Here is a 19,078-nt window from a genome sequence, read left to right as displayed (position 1 = left end):
ATAATATTATGCAAGAGCATAATAAGGCCCATAGGCTAGTTAGACACCCAAGAACCCCACATAATGACATTTCTGTGGGGAGGTCGGTCCTGATTCCCCAAACCACTGACCCACAAATGTGCTCTGGGTTAGCAGCTACAGGAAAGTGGCCCATTGCTAAGTGGGGTTGGCTCACCAAGAATCCCAGCATCTGTCTCACCAGGAGAAATCAGGGTACACTGAGCTCCTTTGACATCTGTTCAAGGTTAAGTGCACCTTAGACCAACTTTGTCAAAATATTCAGCTTGACAAGCTTCCATGCAGCCTCTTTTCATTATTTGAGAAATAAGCCAACTCTCCATTTCTTGTTCTCTGCAGGTGCATCCTAATCGTGGGATGTGGTTACAATGGAAAGCTGCCCAAATGGAAACTTCTCAGAACATGGCTCAGGGGCAGGGACAATCTTATCGGTAACCTTTCTGTTTGGGGTTAGGATAATGGGTGACGTTTGGAGGCTGATAAGGCAGGTTTCCCGAGGACTTGTGCTGTATATAAGGAGCAGCTCCTTCCTCTGCTATACGCCTTCCACCCTTCTTCCCTTCTCTGGAGACTTGGGACCCAGGAAGAACCATGAAGTGGCTGCTGCTGCTCAGCTTGGTGGCGCTCTCTGAGTGCCTTATCTACAAGTGAGTCTGGGGGACAAAAGGCATGAAGAACAGCTTCCAAGGAGCTGCTTCCCTTCACTGCCTGTCACCCTGTCTTCCTTTCCTCCCTTATTTTTCTTCTTCCATTCTTCCTTCATACAACTGCTTCCTGTGTTCCCTCGACTTGAGTCTCCTTTCTTGTCTCTCTCTCTGCCCTTTTGTGGAGGCAGTCCTGTAGATGTGGTTAACAGCCCCAGTCCTCAAGTCCAGTGCGGCTTTGGTTCCCAGCTCCATCACTGGGCCAGGCGACTTTGGGCAACCACTGAACCTCTTTGAAACAGGGTAGAAAAGGGAGCATCTGCCCTCTTGACTTCCTTCCTTCTTTCTCTCTTGGACAAGCTTCCTTTACCTTCAGGGCCTTCCACAGCACCCCATGAGTAGGCTCCTTCCCCAATTATACTTCCTCCTCCAAACCATCCCATTTGCAAATGCTCTGCCACAGGGTTCCACTTGTCAAAAAGAAGTCCTTGAGGCAGAACCTGCGCGAGAATGGCCTGCTGGAGGAGTTCCTCAAGCAGCATCCCCGCAACCCAGCCAGCAAGTACTTCCCCAAGGAGGCCGCCACCTTGGCGGACACCCAGCCCCTGGAGAACTACATGGATGTGAGTGCAGGGCAGGTGGTGTGGGGGTGCAGCTCCGAGGACTTGGCTCAGAGGAGAGAGGAGGTGTCAGGGGTCATGGAAGCTTGACCAGGCTCTAAGCCCCAAGGAAGTAACCCAGGGGTCTGCTCCCTGGATCTCAGAGGCACAGGAAAGGCAGGAAATCTGACAGTCAGAGACGTTGCTCTCTTTCATTTGTTTGTTCATTCATTCATTCAGTGTTTATAGATGAAGAGCACCTTCTTATGTGCCAGGCACCGTGCTGGGCCCTGGGAAAGCAGCAGGGAACAAAACCAGGCACAGCCCTTACCCTATGGGGCTCCCAGTCTAGTAGGGAGAGACCATCATCACTGAGCATCACCATCAATGCAAAGTACAGCCAGACTGAGGGCTATGCAGTGAAGGTGACACTGTGAGAGGGTGGCAGGTGGCGGGCAGGGACACCTCTCTGGGGCAATGAAGGAGAAGCAGGGGTTGGAGAGGACAGAAGAGAGTCCCAGAGAGTAGGACAGCTTCTGCCAGCCCCTGGGACAGCAGGGAGCAGAGTGCATTTGAAGAAAGGAGGCCAGTGTTCAGGGAGAACAGAGAGGGAGGGAGGCGCAGAGTGAGGCCTGTGGGGTCGGTGGGTGGAGCCAGACCAGAGTCTCTGATGAGGTCTGTGTTCTCATGGCCACTGAATCATCTTAACCAGGGGGGTTGACACGATCAGTGTGGAGTTTCAGGAAGCTGGCTGACTCTTCCATTTGGGACCCAATGGCAACACCCTGCCCTGTGGTAGATATTGTGTGTCACCTGTGTGAGGGCACAGGGTCAACAATAGGAAGCACTGTTGCCTGTGGTTAAGAACTTAGCCTGTGAAATCTGCCAGACCTGGTGCGAATCTGGACTCTAATGGTTCCGAGCCACGTGACCTTCAGCAAGTCATTTAAATTCTTAGAGCGAGCCCCAGTTTGCTCGTCTGTCAAACAGCACCCCAGATATCTACCACCAGAGGGTTGTTGTGAGTAACTAACAAAGTAATGGCTTTTTGGAGGCTTAGCACAGGGCCTGGCTCTTGGTAAGAGCCTGGTAAAGTCAGTCCATTTATTCACTTAACAAATATTTATGAAGCATCTCCTATGTGCCAGAGGCTCTGTGCACGGAGGTAAGGAAACAGTGATGAAGAAGCCAAGTTCCTGGAGCTTTATTATAGAAGAGAAGGCAAATAAGACACAAATAAATAAGTATGCAAGATAATGTCATGTAATGACAAGAGATGAAAAGAAAACTCAATTAGTTAGACTAACGGAAAGAAGAAGAATTGAGGAAGGGCAAATTTAGATGAAGTGGTCAGGGAGGGCCTCTTGGTGGAGGTGATCTTTGACTAGAGCTCTGAATGATTAAAGAGAAGGAGCAGACCAAGGAAAGGTCCAGAAGAAAGATTTTCCTTGTGCAGGCATAGCAAGTGCAAAGGCCCTGGGATGGGAACGAGCTTGTTATCATCAAAGAAGAGCCAGACCAGCGTGGCTAGAACTGCTGGCAAGGGAGACAGGGCTGCCACTAAGAATAAAAATCCTGACAAAAAAAAAAAAAAAAAAGCCCTTTCTCAAAACCCACTGTACACACCTTGATTTAGGAACAAGATATCTCCAGCGGTTTCCATCTTTACCTGACTTCTTTACCTCCTGATCGACATTTTACTGAATCAGCATTTCAGCATTTACTCTGCTGGCTGCTATCAGGTTACCTATTGTCCTCTGAGATGGTGTGTTCTCTGGAATGGCACGACTAAGACATTCAGGAGGAGAGCTGAAGAGGGGACAGCAGATTCTTATTAGCTGTTGATGGTGCTTAGAAGAAACAGACAGAGGGTAACAGGGATGCAATCAGGGAAGACGTCAAGGAGGAGGGGAGGCGAGGCTGTGCTTTGAAGGATGGATGCACTGGACAGGGAGAGAAAGGCAAGGAGAGCAGTGAGGGTGGGGAGCTGAGGGGAAGCCCCACAAGGTCCTGCTCCCTGGGGGGCTCCCAGGATGGGGAGTGACCTGTGCTGTCCCCACCCCGCAGGAGGAGTACTTCGGCACCATCAGCATCGGAACTCCCGCTCAGGAGTTCACCGTCATCTTTGACACCGGCTCCTCCAACCTGTGGGTGCCCTCAATCTACTGCTCCAGTCTTGCCTGCTGTGAGTGCCTGGCCCTGCCCGGGACCCCAGGGCCCGCTCACCTGGGAGCACTGAACACTCAGGGGCTTCTAATAGGTCCAATTTCAAGCCTGCTGGAGTCCCTCAGGGATTCTCTCTGCAAGCATATCCTGAGTAGCTACATGCCCAGCACTGGGATTAGGTGCCCTGGGGATAGAGGGTGAATCACACATCGTCCCTGCCCCCAAAGGGATTCAGTCCAATGGCAGATAGCAGCTCTCCTGAACAACCACAGCCCAGGGGACCCAAAGGGTCTTGGGGCTAAAGGGCTACAGGAGAGACAGCAGGGTCAAGAGCTTCACAAACAAAGTGATTCAAAAGCATGACTGAGGAGAACCATGATCTCACTTTTAAAAGAAAAATCATTGCTTTTCTAAGGAAGAGAGTTTGTCATTGGGAGTCATGGACAGTGTTTCCAGTTCCTTCCTCTGTCAGCTTTTTAACCTGACTTTTAATTCAGTGGAGGGGCCCCTGGAATCCTCCCCTTCATAATTTGAGCTGTAGCATTGTAAAGCTGTGACCGTGACATTGTAGCTGTGTCATGGGCTGTTCGCAGTGTGCTGTGAATGGGCTCCTGCCATGGGCAGCCGTGGGCTCGCTCTGCTCAGTGTTTTCCTGGGGTCCTTAGGAGGACTGTGGGGTTGGCTGGGGACCTTCCATCAGGCACTCGGTGCCAACTGGTCCAACCAGGCAGGAACAGAACCTGGAGATGTTTGGGCTCCAACATATGGGGAAAGGGCACCTTTCCACTCCAAAGCCCCACCCCAAACCAAGGCAGCACCCCCAGAAAGACATCACTGGCCACGATTCTTGCTTGGGTTTTGAGGTTGATGATGTCACTTCTTGTCCTCCCAGCCGACCACAACCGCTTCAATCCTGAGGATTCCTCCACCTACCGGGCTACCAGTGAGTCGGTCTCCATCACCTACGGCACCGGGAGCATGACAGGCGTCCTTGGATACGACACTGTCAGGGTGGGTGCCTGCTGGCACACCACCTCTTCCTGCTCAGCCCTAGGGCCAGCTTCTGGGGACCCTGGGGGCCACAATGCACCCCCAGAATAGGCTCATTCCATCAATATGGATCTCAGTGACACCAAAGTAATCTGGCTGGGGGAGGAAGGTGAAGAGGTGGCAGAGATGTCACAGACATTTCTAGGTGTGATAGTAGTGGGTAAGGAGGTGCTACACCTGGAGCTATTAGCTGTCCTCAGCCCGACCCAAGCTGAATACTATGGATTGGGGAGCGAGGTAGGAAAAGGCTTAGTTCTCTTTAAGCACCTCCTTCTCTTTCTTTGCCTTTGGCCTGCTGCCCCTCCCACTTCAAAAGCTTCAAAGCCACACCCCCTCTTCGGTGTGGCTGTGATCAAGGGCTCTAATTTGCCTGTGGTCTGCTTTGTATCCCATCATTAGACACAGGAACACAAAGGACCCGTGTTTTCTGCAGCAAATTCTCACACCAATTCGCAGACTGTGTCCATCTGGAGATCAGCCACAGTGGTTACTTTCAGCAGAATAAGAAGCATTCCCAGAGACCATCCCTCTCCCCTCCTTCCAGCCCTATGCCCAAGAAGACAAGTCCTACATGAGATGAACCAGGGACACTCTGTGCCCAGGGCTGGTGCCCTGCAGGGCTCAGTCAACACAAGCTGACTGTGGACATCTTGGTCCCCCCGACTCAGGTCGGAGGCATCGAGGACACCAACCAGATCTTCGGCCTGAGCGAGACAGAGCCCGGCTCCTTCCTGTACTACGCTCCCTTTGACGGCATCCTGGGTCTCGCCTACCCCAGCATCTCCGCCTCCGGGGCCACTCCCGTCTTTGACAACATATGGGACCAGGGTCTGGTTTCCCAAGACCTCTTCTCCGTCTACCTGAGCTCGTAAGTCGGGCAGGGAGGTCACGGTCACCTGACCCAGCAGAGGGCTGTATGGCGCTGGGTGGGGAGAGAGGGTCTCAGTCAGCATGGGATTTGAAAGGTCAGTGTCTAAGGCTTGAGAGGTGTAGCTTTGGAGAGAATGGGGCCAAATCTCTCTCTGATGAAGCATCTTCATTCATCTCATTTACCAGCTGAGTCTTTGTCACCTTAACTTACACAACTCAAATGTCACTAGTCATTTGCTCTCTAGCCCCAGTCCCCTCATCATTGGCCCCCCAAAGACCACAATTTAAAATGAATCTACTAAAAACAGGGGCCAAAATTCCATAGTGATGAAAAGAAGATTTGATGGAGACATATATCTTAAGCAATGAAACTTAAATGATGAACGCAAGTTTATGTCATTTGTTAACAAAACCTAGGTTACAGTTGTGACTATGAGTTAATTCTAAGAATGAATAAAGAATAAACCAGTGTTGGTTTTGGTTGAGTCGAGGTTATGCAGGAATATCTGAGGGTGTCGTCAGTTTCCCGAGGCACTCAGCTTTCCTCTGAGGCTCTCATCCTTCTCTTTTGAAGCCATGGTCATTGTTGATATTATTCTTCAATTGTGAACTCTTGTGCTCTACACTCATTGTGTTGCATTATACTGTCAGATGTTTACAGGAAAGTTGATGTAGGCTGAGGTGAGCAAAATGATTTTTCTGTGGCCAGTACTTTGATGATTCATTTCTTATTATCATCCACATTTGCCTCCCTATCTAACCAGAATCTGCAGAGATTCAGACACTGAATATTCCGGTAACAAGGAGGAAATCTAAAACATGTGGACTCTTTTATCCTCTTGGTCTCTTAACATTCAAGTCAGCTCCTAAACATCCTCTGCCCTTATGGGACTTAGAGACTTCTTGGGGCCATCTTCTCTCCCCAACTAGATCAGGGCTTCTCGATCTCAGCACTGTGGACATTTTGGACACACAACTCCTTGCTGTGGGGGGCTGTCCTGTGCATTGTAGGATGTTGAGCAGGCTGCATGGCCTCTACATACTAGACACCAGTGGCACTTCCTACCCCAACCCAATCATGGCAATGAAAAATGTCCCCAGACCTTGGCAAATGTCCCCTGGGGGCAAAGCTGCCCCTGGCTGAGAACCAGAGAACTCTACTATCAAGTTCTCAAGAGCAAACGCTGTCCCACATTCACTTCTCTTGAGGTCCCCACAGCAACGAGAGTGAGGGTGTGGTGGAACCACAACACTGGAACCAGAAAGACCTGGGTTCTCATCTTGGTTCTTGCACCCCAAGGCTGTGTGACCTTGGGCACATCGCCTCACTTCTATGAGCCTGAGATTCCTCACTGTCTAGTGGAACCAAGAATAATAGTGTCCACTGTTTGGGTGTTGATGTGAGGATTGAATGAAACCCTGTCCGTCACACTCAGCACAGCTCCTGGCACTGGCAAGAGCCCAGTGAAGGGGATCTCTTAGGACGCCCACAGCAGATGTTCAGTTGAATAAGTGAATTCCTGTCTTTTCCCCCAACTTTCAACAGCGATGACGAGAGTGGCAGTGTGGTGATGTTCGGTGGCATCGATCCTTCCTACTACACTGGAAGCCTGCACTGGGTGCCTGTTTCTAACGAGGGTTACTGGCAGATCACCATGGACAGGTGAGATGGCCGTGGATGGGCACTGTCCTGGCGTGGGCCTCAGATCTCATTTCCTTATAGACTCCTAGTTAACTAAGCTTTCCAGAATCCCCCTGGAACAACCAGCCAGGGAAACGTACCCCAGGAGGAGAAGGTGGAAGTTGGCCAAGCCAGAGAGACGCTGAGAAAGGTCCCTCCCTGGAGGAGGAGAGCTGTCTGGAACCCCAGATGCTCTGCAAGGATGAGACAGCCACTCTCCTTCTGCTCATGGACACGGGATACCAGCATCCCTGAGGACAGCTGGAGACTCAACAGTCCACACGTCTTGGCATTTAGAGGAACTAAGAACTGGCACACGCTCCTCCCACTCCAGGAAAAATGTCACTTTCAGTCTAGGGACAGGGAAAAATGGCTAAGAAGTTGTTTCAGCCCCTTCCTTACCCTCTTCGCCTTCTGGGATACCCCTCCTCCATGCAGCTTCATTTCCCCGCTGTTCCTCCCCCGGCTGGCCTGCTAGGGTGACTCCAGGTTTCCCAGGTGTCAGCAGTTTCCTGGGACTCAAGACTTTCAGTTCTAAAACCAGGACAGTCCTGGGCAAACTGGGACACTCGGTCCGCTCACGTCTGCCCCAGCCGTGCTAAAACTTCCTCAGTTCCTCCCACTTCCACCCCTGCTCCTCTCCTCTCCATCCCTCCTTGCATGCCTTCCCCTCTGCCTTGTGCGTCCTCCTCCAGCTCTTCATCTCCTTGGCCACATTGGGCTGTTTGCTTCCCTGGGAAGCCCTCCCTGGTTGCTCCTTACCTCCAGCACCCTCACCCTGGATTGTGTTTCTGTTCCCCTGTCCTGTACCCTGCTCATGCGGCTCTTCTTCTGTCATAATTTATCTTCCCATATAGACTGTGAGCTCTCTGCAACCAGAAACTGTGAGGTTGCCTCATCTGGAATTTCATCTCCCAGGCCTAGCACAGAGTAGACACTCAGTGAAGATCTGTTGAGTAAATGAATGAATGAGGGCGTGAAGGAGAGAAGCTGAAATTTTATCTATTGGCCAACAGATGGGGAAGAGGGACCCTCTGGGGTGACTTGGTTCCTCCCTGGGCAGATGTTTTCCCTGGAGGCTCAGGGGACCCTCTCTTGCATCTTGCTTTCAGCGTCACTGTGAACAGAGAGTCCATCGCTTGCAGCGGGGGCTGCCAGGCCATTGTTGACACTGGCACCTCTCTGCTGGCTGGCCCAACCTCTGCCATTGACACTATCCAGAGCTACCTTGGGTTCAGCGAGGACTCCTCTGGTGAGGTAAGTGAGACTTGACTGCCCCATTATAGACCGAGGTGGTGGGTCCGCCATGCAGAAGGAAGGCAATCCCTTCCAACCCTCACTCTTTCCAGGGGGTGATCAGCTGCTCATCCATCTACAGCCTGCCTGACATCGTTTTTACCCTCAACGGCGTTGAGTTTCCTCTGCGTCCCAGTGCCTACATCCTAGAGGTAAGGGGCCTCTGGGCCTCCCACCTACATGTGCCCCCATAGAATTTGGACACATATTCCCCCTTTGCATAAGGGAAAGTGCACTTCCACAAGCTGAAGCTGACATCTGCTCTGGACAGCTGCTGGAGAAAAGAATACGTTCAAATTAAACGTGTGAATGAGACTTTGGATGCAGCGTCCCCAAGGGGAAAAGTGTGACAAACAGTGGTGACGTGAAAATAAGATTTCTAGTTGCACCGCTGCATCCTTGCTTTGTTTCTCAATTACCAGCCCATTGATTCTGAGCCAGTTGCAACCTGTTTTTTTTCTTTCTTTTTTTTTTTTTTTGAGGAAGATTAGCCCTGAGCTAACGTCTGTCACCAATCCTCCTCTTTTTGCTGAGGAAGACAGGCCCAGAGCTAAAATCCATGCCCATCTTCCTCTACTTTATATGTAGGATGCCCGCCACAGCATGGCTTCACAAGCAGTACGTAGGTCTACACCCAGGATCCTAACGGGCAAAATGCAGGCACCGAAGCAGAATGTGCGAAATTAACAACTGTGCCACCAAGCCGGCCTCAGTTGTAACCTGTTTTAGCCACAGTTTCTTAGTCTGATATGCAGTTTTCCTCATGCTCAGAGTGTGGTTGGGGTAGTCACATGATATTGACCATCAATGCTACAAATGGTTGGTTAAATGGTGATCCTAACGTCCATAGGGTCAGGGCTTATGGCACCCCTGCTGTCTCTACCAAGTGACAAATCTTTAGTCAAATGAGCCACAGGCCAACTCCTTCTTTCTATGATAATGCAAGTAGAAAACTCCTCTTGCTCAGTGGGTCAATATTATTCAGGAAGTAGTACTGATGTCGAGCTATCCCCCCCTCAAAGAAGCTGATTAATTTGTAGGGGGTCAGCCCTGACCAATGTGGTTTGGGGTGGTGGGTGCAAAGCTCCCCAGGAGATTCTAATGTGCAGCCAAGGTTGTGGGCCAGTGACCTAGTGAATGAAAAGAACTGACAGCTCGCCACTGGAAGGGATCAGAATAATCAGAAAAGGCTGTGTCACCAGGGCTTCCAAAATCCTCCCAGCAGCGAGTTCCCCTAAACCCCTTAGCTCATGCTGACGTCAGGGTTTGTGCATCTGTCAGAAACACTGGACAATGTCTAGTGGTCCCTGGAACCAAGCGCAGTGAACAACTCATACAGGCAGACCCCAGGCAAAGAAGAGCTGAGTCCTCACACACAAGCCAGGAAGCTCCTCCTTGCTTGTGTGCCATGAAGTCGACGATGGTCCTTGATGCGGATACCTCAGCTCCTGTTACCGCTGAGTCTGTTTCCCATCTCTGTTTTTATCCTCCTTTTCTCCAGGAGGATGACAGCTGCATCAGCGGCTTCGAGGGCATGGACCTCGACACCAGCAGCGGAGAGCTCTGGATCCTGGGTGACGTCTTCATCCGCCAGTACTTTACCGTCTTCGACAGAGCCAACAACCAGATCGGCCTGGCTTCTGTGGCCTAAGCCTGAGTCTTTCTGGCCACTTCAAAGGAAGATCTGTCCTCAGTTTCCCCCTTCAAATGTGCATAACTCTCCTGATTGTTCTTCCTGTGGGATCATGGAGGTGGAATTTTGGCTCTGTTCCCTCTCATACCAATAACATAGAATAAAAGCACAATCTTCTGAAGCATGTTTGTAGGGTTACTTCTCTTTGTCCGTATTTCTCCTTCACATCATCAGGGTCAGAACACCACTTTGTGGGGGCAGAAATGACCACTTGGACAGCACAAAACACTGACAGTGGCAGCACACACTTCAGAGTAGAGCCAGGAAGACAAATGGGCCTCAGCAGGTCTGGCTGTGAGCATCGTATAAAGACTTGGGGACCAGAAATGCCAGGCCCGTTGCCTCCTCATAGAATAGGGCCCCTAAGCTCTTGGTTGAAGAAGTCAACTTCTCATTTCTTCCAAAGCCAATAAGAGATAATGAGAAAAGGAAAGAGATCAACTGACATGGCCATTGACGGTGACATCCAGAGTAGGCTATGCAGGTGCTGCTGTCTGTAAAACATGGGCAACAGAGGTGACAGAAGCTGACGCCCTACAGTTGCTGGGCTGCCCTCTGTGGTTACCTGGTTGATCCAGACTAACACCTGAGACCCTGTCAACACTCTGGGTGCAAGACACTGAGCTGATCTATTTCCCTGTTGGTAATTAAAGAGGATGGTTTTCCAGTCCCTGAGGGTTGTGAGATGTGAGGAAGGAACTGAGTGTGTCCATTAGCAAACAGGAACGATTTAGAGCAGAGTTTCTCAGAGTGAGTTTGGTAACAAAATGTTCAATGGAAAATAGAGTTTCAAAATAAGCATGGAGCACGCTGCATTCTAGGCCCTTCCTCAAGGCTCACAAGGCACCTTTCCAACCAAAGGCTCTGAGAAGTCCTGCTGCAAAGTGATCTGGTTCACTGTAACTCAGCCCAGGTGGATCCCAGTTCCTCATGTGCTACTAAATCTATTACAGTCCTGAGCTCCTCAGCGGCCACAGTGGGAAACTTCCCATAGCTCCTGCCTCTGCCGACAGCTGGATCCCAGGCTGCCCTCTGGAGACACAGGCCTGAGGGCTGCAGCTGGGCCCCCACGCTGAGAGGGAGTCACTTTGGGGCACTCAGAACAAGATGGCCTTGGAAATCCTGTGACATCATCTCCCAAGTTGTCATGTATCACTCATACAAATATGAGATGTTGGGGTCGAGAAGGGGTGGGGTGAGCTCCAGCACCCCGTGCCCCAGGTCTCCCAATGTCACTCATGACCTCTCTGGCCCATTTTCCCCAGTTGTACGATCTTTTTGAAACATAAATTTGATCACATCCCTCCCTTGCTTAAAACCTTTAATTAATGCCTTCCAATGGTGCTTGGAATAAAACAATCAATCTTTGGTGTGGCTTCCCAGCACTGCATCCTCTGGTCCCTACTTACCTTCCCTGCCTCATCTTGATCCCTCTCACCCTGAGCTCCCACCACACTGGTCTTCTTCTACCTCAAATACCTAAACTACCTTTCCTCCTCAAGATCTTTGCACACACTGTTCCCTTTGGGTTGCTGTTCCCTTTTTCTACCATCCTGAAGATCTCAGCTTAAATGTCACCTCCCTGTGAGGCCTCCCTGTCCACTCTCTCACAGAGCCCAGCCCTCCTTTCTTTCATGGCACTTGGTACACTGGTATTCATGTATTCATAGGAGCACTTGTTTCAGATCCTCTAGGGCAGCGACTGTGATCATTTAGCTCTTGGAGCCCCTGCAACAGACCAGGGCCTGTCACATAGCAGATGCACAATAAATATTTGTTGGCTGAGTGATGGATTGGAGATGACTTTTTAAAAGGAAAGAGCTAGGATAAGACAAGAGAGTGGATCTGATTTGACTCAGACCATGCTTTAGACAATAGATGGGTCCACTCCCACCCACACTGATGTTCTGCCCAGTCATTTTTGGCCCTGGGACAAACAGGTGCACGCCTCAGTTTTCTGGAGAGGAATTTCATGGTGTCCTGGCTCCTTTGCTTGGTTGGTGTTTCTGACATTTCCTGAGCACCTCCCATGCCTCAGGCAGTGTGTGAGGCCCTGGGGATGCAGACAGGTCTTCCTGGACCCTTCCTGTGCACCTGGTCCTGGCCACACTCTTCCTTCTTCCCTCTTCTCCCCCTACAGCTGCAGCTCATACTCTCCCTCCCAGCCCCTCTCCTGCTACCTCACACCCTGGGATTCCTGGATCCAGACAGAACCTAAAAAGGCTCCCCAATCAACAGGTTATTTTGACAGGAAAACTCTGTGCTAACATATCTACTCTTATACTTCATGCTTTGCTCCACAAGGTAAGATGGATTCACAATCCTCCTCTACAGTCTCAGGCCTCCTCTCCATCCATCTTTCTCCATTTCCTCCAGGCCTCTAGGTCTAAGCTCAGCTCCTCCGTCCTTTCCATTCACACTTGTCCAGGAGTGTTATTTTCATCTCACAGTTCTCTGCTCCATTCATCTGTGGAACCCAGACTGTCCCCTAGTGCAGATTGTCCTACATTGCTGGTGAGACTGTAAACTGGCACAACCCCTAAGGAGCTCCATTTGGCAATATGTATCAAAATTACAAATGCATGTCGTTTTGGCCTGATAACTTTACGTCTGGGAATTTATCTTAAAGATACACCTGCATACATGCAAAATGATGTAAGTTCGAGGTTATTCTTTGTAGTATCTTTTATAAGAGCAAGATTTGAAATGATCCAAATGTCCATTCACAGGGAATGGTCAAACAGCTTATGGTGCATGCATGCAAGGACATGCTATGAGCTGTAAAAGGGAAAAACTGATTATGCTCACCAGGTGCTTGGGAGGGAAAGATCTTGAGAAGAGTTCATTAGGTGAAAAAACACAAAACAAGAGTGACATCAGCAACAAGATAGAGTGAACTGTTCCCTTTGTCTCTCCCCCTTCGAACTCCAACTAATTGGACAGTGGAAGATACCCACACAGCACATCAGTATGCCTGAGACCCTTGCAGCTTTACATCTGAAGGTGAGTGGAATACCACCACCCCCCCGCCCCCCGGAAAGGTGATAGAGATAGGTGAGCACTCTTCAGCCCACTGGCAGCCTTGTGCACTTCTGTGACTGCTCTCCTGCCTGAAGGCCCCCAGCACTGTTTTGGCCCTGATGGTGGGAGTGCTTCTAGGTGTAACTGTGGGTACAGGTGGTGGCAGCCCTGAGTCCCCATGTCATCACCTTCTTATCCAGCGGGAGAGTCCACAGTACCGTCATGGTCCCTGAGGAGTGGCCCATGCTCTGACCCAATGGGGAGGCCCCACCCACCAAACACAATGGCTGGTGTGACCTAGGAGTGGACAGCAGCAAATCAGCATAACCAGGCAAACAAGTTCCTGGCTTCCGCCAGTGCCCATTGTACTTCTGCAGCCCCAAAGGGGATAGTACATGTTGGCGGGAATGTGGGATCAGGCAGCATCAGGCCTGAACTCCCTGTGTGATTGCCTTCCCATTCAGTGGGAGAGCCCACAGGGAGGGTTTCAGGCTCAGACAGGCACAGCTGATAGGAATCATGGTGGGCTCAAAATATGTAGCTCCTGTCCCTGCGTCCCCAGTTGCTGCAGGCGGAATCTGCTATCACCATGCAAAAGCACAAATCCATCCCATCAAATAGTATGAAGTATATTAATGCTCCAGACCAGAATGAAAAAGACAAACAACCAGAAATCAATCCAGAAGGTGCAGAAATTTGCAAACTAAATGACAGAATTCAAAATAACTATCAGAAAAAAACGCAGCAAGTTATGAGGGAAATCAAAAAGACAGTTCAATGAAATCAGGAACAAAATTAATGAACAGAGGGAAATCTTAACAAAAGAGATTGAAACTATAAAGAGAACCCAATCAGAAATGTTGGAGATGAAAAACACAATGATTGAAATAAAGAAAAATCTGAAGTCTTTCAATAATAAAGCTGATATAATGGAGGAAAGAATAGCAATTTAGAGGACAGGAATATAGAAATGCTTCAGATGGAGGAGGAGAGAAAACTAAGACTAAAAAGAAATGAAGAAATTCTTCAAGAACTATCCCACTCAATTAGGAAATGCAGCATAATAATTATAGGTATTCATGAGGGAAAACTGGGGAGAAAGAAGTAGAGAGCTTGTTCAACAAAATAATGGCTGAGAACTTCCCAAACTTGGGGAGGGAGTTGGAGTTACAAGTCAAAGAAGCTAATAGAACTCCTAATTATGTCATTGTAAAAAGACCTTCTCCAAGGCATATTTTAGTAAAAATTGCAAAAGTAAATGGCAAAGAAAAAACATTAAGAGAAGCAAGGCAGAAGAAAATAATCTTCAAAGGAACTCTTAACAGGCTTTCAGCAGATTTCTCAGCAGAAACTTTCAAGGCTAGGAGAGATCTTTTTGAATGAAATATTCAAAATTCTGAAGAACAAAATTTTCAGCCAGAAATACTCTATCCAACAAAAATATCCCTCAGATATGAAGAAGAAATAAAAATTTTCCCTGATAAACAAAAGCTGAGAGAATTCATTGTAACAAGACCCACCCTACCAAATGTGATCAAGAAGGCTTTCATACCTGAAAAAAAAGAAAGTGTTTGCAAAGCCTAGAGCAAGGAGATAAATTGGTGGACAAAATCAGAAAATACCAACTCTATCAAAACAGATTAGCAATCACTTAATTATAAGATTAAAGATAAGGGAAGGAAAACATCAAGAATAAATATAATCACTTCATTTTAACCACAAACTCACACCAAAAAAATGGGATAAGTTGTGATAAAAATAACTTAGACAGGGAAGAGGAAAGGGATGGAATCTGCTTAGACTAAGCAAATAAGAATCTATCAGAAAATGGATTATCTCATCTTTGAGATCTTTTATACAAACCTCACAGTAACCAATAAACAAAAAATCAGAACAGAGGCACAAATGACAAATAAAGAGAAAACTGAGAAAACCATCATAGAGAGCCACCAAACTGAGGAGGTAGTCTGAAATATATGGGATGAGAAACAAAGGAAATACAGAACAACTGGAAAACAAGTGATAAAATGGCAGCATTAAGCCCTCACATGTCAATAATCACTCTAAATGCAAATGGATTGAATTCCCCGATCCAAAGACACAAATTGGCTGGATGGATCAAAAAACAAGACCCAACAATATGCTGCCTCCAGAAAACACATCTCAGCACTAAAGACAAACACAGACTTAAAGTGAAGGAATGGAAGATGATACTCCAAGCTAGCGGTAAACAAAAGAAAGCATGTGTCACCATACTTCTATCAAAGTGGGCTTCAAGATAAAAAAGGCAATGAGAGTTAAAGAGGGGCAGGATATAATGATAAAAGGGACACTCAACCAAGGGGACATAACACATGTAAATACATATGCATCTAACACAGGAGCACAAAGCACATAAAGCAACTATTAATTGACATAAAAGGAGATGAAACAGCAACATAGTAACAGTAGAGGACCTTAACACCCCTCTTTCATTAGTGGATAGATCAACCAGAAGAAAGTCAACAAGAAAATAGTGGAGCTAAACAAAAAACTAGGTCAGATGGACTTAATAGATATGAATAGAATCCTCCATCTAAAATCAGCAGAATACACATTCTTCTCAAGTGAACATGGAACATTCTCAAAGACAGACCATATGTTGGGAAACAAGCAAAGCCTCAATAAATTTAAGAAGATAGAAATCATATCAACCTTCTTTTCTGACCATAATGTTATGAAACTAGAAACAACAACAAGAAAAAACCTGGAAAAACCACAAGTATATGGAGATTAAACAACATGATCCTGAACAACCACTGGACCAATGAAGAAATCAAAGGACAAACGAAAAAGAATCTGGAGACAAAGGAAAATTAAAATCATCACATCAACTCATATGGGTTGCAGGAAATTGGTCCTAAGAAGGAAATTCATAGCAATACAGGCCCACCTCAACAAACAAGAACAATCTCAAATAAGTAATCTTAAACTAGACATAACAGAACTAGAAAAGGAAGAATAAACAAAGCCCAAAGTAAGCAGAAGAAAGGAAATAATAAAAATCATAGGAGACAAAAATGAAACAGAAACCAAAAAACCAGTGAAAGGATCAATGAAACTAAGAGCTGGTTCTTTGAGAAGATAAACAAAATTGAAAAAACACCTTGCCAGACTCACTAAGAAAAAAAGAGAGAAGGCTCAAAGAAATAAAATTAGAAATGAATTAGGAGAAATTAGAAAGATATCACAGAAATACGAAGGATTATAAGAGAATACTATGAAAAACTATATGCGAACAAGTTGGATAACCTAGAAGATGTCGATAAATTCTCAGCCTCATACAACCTCCCAAAACTGAATCAAGAAGAAATAGAGAATCTACAGAGACCAATTGCAAGTAAAGTGATTGAAGCTGGATTCAGGAAACTCCCAGAAAACAAAAGTCCAGGACCAGATGGCTTCTCTGGAGAAATCTACCAAACATTCAAAGAAGATCTAATACCCATCCTTCTCAAACTATTCCAAAACATTGAGGAAGATGGAATGCTTCCTAACTCATTCTATGAGACCAACATCACCCTGATCCCAAAACCAGACAAGGACAATAAAAAGAAGAAAAATTACAGGCCAATATCACTGATGAACATGATGCAAAAATCATCCATAGCATATTGGCAATATGAATACAGCAGTACTTTAAGAGGATCATACACCATGATCAAGTGAGATTTATACCAGGGACACAGGGACACTTCAACACTCTCAAATCAATCAGTGTGACACACCAAAATAACAAAATGAAAAATAGAAATCACATGAACATCTCAATAGATGCAGGGAAAGCATTTGACAAGATCCAATAATCTATTTTTGAAAAAACCTCTCAATAAAATGAGTACACAAGGAAAGTGCCTCAATATAATAAGGGCCATATATGAAAAACCCACAGCCAACATCATACTCAATGGTAAAATACTGAAAGCCATCCCTCTGAGGACAGGAACAAGACAAGTTTGCCCACTCTTGCCCCTCCTATTCAACATACTACTGGAGGTATTGGCTAGAGCAATTAGGCAAGAAAAAGAAATAAACAATCTCCAAATCAGAACGGAAGAAGTGAAACTCTGACTGTTTGCAGATGACATGATTCTATTTATACAAAACCCTAAAGAATCCATCAGAAAACTATAAGAAATAATCAACAAGTACAGCAAACTTGCTGGGTAAAAAATTAACTTACAAAAATCAGTTGGATTTCTATAATCTAATAATGAACTAGAGGAAAGAGAACTCAAGAATACAATCCCTTTTATAATCATAATAAAAAGAATAACATACAGGGAATGAATTTAACCAAGTAAGTGAAAGACCTATATGCTGAAAACTATAAAATGTTATTGAAAGAAATGGATGATGACATAAAGAAATAGAAAGATATCTATGCAAATAAATTGGAAGAATAAATATACTTAAAACATCTATATTACCTAAAGAAATCTACAGATTCAATGCAATCCCAATCAGAATCCCAATGACATTCTTCATGGAAATAGAACAAAGGATCCTAAAATTTATATGGAACAACTAAGGACATGGAAAAGCCAAAGGAATCCTGAGGAAATGAACAAAGCTAGATGCATCACAACCCCTGACTTCAAAATATACTACAAAGCTATAGTAATCAAAACAGCATGGTTCTGGCACAAAAAAGACACACAGGATAATGGAACAGAATTGAAGACCAGACAGAAAGCCACCCATCTGTGGACAGCTAATCTTAGACAAATCAGCCAAGAACATACAATGGAGAAAGGAAAGTCTCTTCAATAAATGATGCTGGGAAAACTGGACAGCCTCAAAAGAAGGCAAGTCAGTCATTATCTTACACCATACACAAAAATGGACCTTACACCTAACTCAAAATGGACCAAAGACTTGAAGGTAAGACCTGAAACTGTAGAACTCGTAGAAGAAAATATAGGCAGTACACTCTTTGACATTGGTCTTAGCAGCATCTTTTTGAATAGTATGTCTACTCAGGCATGGGAAACAAAAGAAAAAATAAACAAATGGGACTACATCAGACTAAAGAGCTTCTAAAGGCAAAGCAAACTAGAAAGAAAATGAAAAGACAACCCACCGACCAGGAGAAAATATTTGCAAATCATATATCCGACAAGGAGTTAATTTCCAAAAGAACTCATAGAACTCAACAACAAAAAACCAAACAACCCAATCACAAAATGGGAAGAGGGTATGAACAGACATTTTTCCAAAGAAGATATACAGATGGCCAAGAGGCATATGAAAATATATTCATCACTAATCATTAGGGAAATGCAAATCAAAATATAATGAGATATCACCTTAAACCTGTTAGAATGGCTATAATTACCAAGACAAAAACTAAGAAATGTTGGCGAGGGTGTGGAGTAAAGGGAACCCTCTTACGTTGCTGGTGGGAGAGAAAACTGGTGCAGCCACTATGGAAAACAGTATGGAGATTTCTCAAAAAATTAAAAATAGGAATACCATATGACCCAGCCATCCCACTACTGGGTATTTACCCAAAGAACTTGAAATCAACAATCCAAAGAGACTTATGCACCCCTATGTTCACTGCAGCATCATTCACAATAGCCGAGACATGCAAGCAGCCCAAGTGACCATCAATTGACGAATGGATAAAGAAAATGTGGTATAGATATATGTATATGAGGGAATACTATTCAGCTATAAAAAAGACAAAATTGTCCCTTGGCAACAACATGGATGGACCTTGATGGTACGATGTTAAGCCTTTCTCTGTCTGGCTCATTTCATTTAACTTCATTGCTTCCCTGATGGCAGCCATGGGTCAGCACTGGCTGACAATCAGAACTTGTGTAGAACACGTGTCTCTCGAATCAGGACTCTGCTTTCCCTCCTCAGAGGTCCTCTGGCAACAGGGTAGAATGGCTTCTCTGAGTCCCCCTGGGGTGGAGGCTGCAGCCATCATGAAATGTCCACCTCATGCTCCAACCAATGGACAGAAACCTGGTGGACAAGTGGGAGAACA

General features: G+C 46.4%; 1 protein-coding gene across 1 annotated transcript; it reads left to right on the top strand.

The window, feature by feature from the left end:
• The first annotated feature begins 562 nt into the window (after positions 1-562).
• LOC106844372 (pepsin A-like) lies at positions 563-10,138 on the top strand. The gene is made up of 9 exons (XM_014861775.3): positions 563-665; positions 1,126-1,285; positions 3,329-3,446; positions 4,320-4,438; positions 5,146-5,345; positions 6,894-7,010; positions 8,141-8,285; positions 8,378-8,476; positions 9,826-10,138. Exons 1-9 carry the CDS (start codon positions 610-612, stop codon positions 9,973-9,975), a joined length of 1,164 nt encoding a protein of 387 aa, XP_014717261.3. The 5' UTR covers positions 563-609; the 3' UTR covers positions 9,976-10,138.
• Positions 10,139-19,078: the final 8,940 nt, after the last annotated feature.

This window comes from Equus asinus, chromosome 17 (assembly GCF_041296235.1).
Source record: "Equus asinus isolate D_3611 breed Donkey chromosome 17, EquAss-T2T_v2, whole genome shotgun sequence".
In the NCBI taxonomy this organism is placed as follows: domain Eukaryota; kingdom Metazoa; phylum Chordata; class Mammalia; order Perissodactyla; family Equidae; genus Equus; species Equus asinus.
This window is presented reverse-complemented; position numbering and strand designations above follow the sequence as displayed.

What these genes read in the sequence shown, in the direction of transcription:
- LOC106844372 (XM_014861775.3), top strand. Translation starts at nt 610, where the DNA reads ATGAAGTGGCTGCTGCTGCTCAGCTTGGTGGCGCTCTCTGAGTGCCTT. An exon ending in CTGCTCCAGTCTTGCCTGCT is followed by an intron (nt 3,447 to 4,319) that starts GTGAGTGCCTGG and finishes TTGTCCTCCCAG; the next exon opens with CCGACCACAACCGCTTCAAT. An exon ending in GCGAGGACTCCTCTGGTGAG is followed by an intron (nt 8,286 to 8,377) that starts GTAAGTGAGACT and finishes CACTCTTTCCAG; the next exon opens with GGGGTGATCAGCTGCTCATC.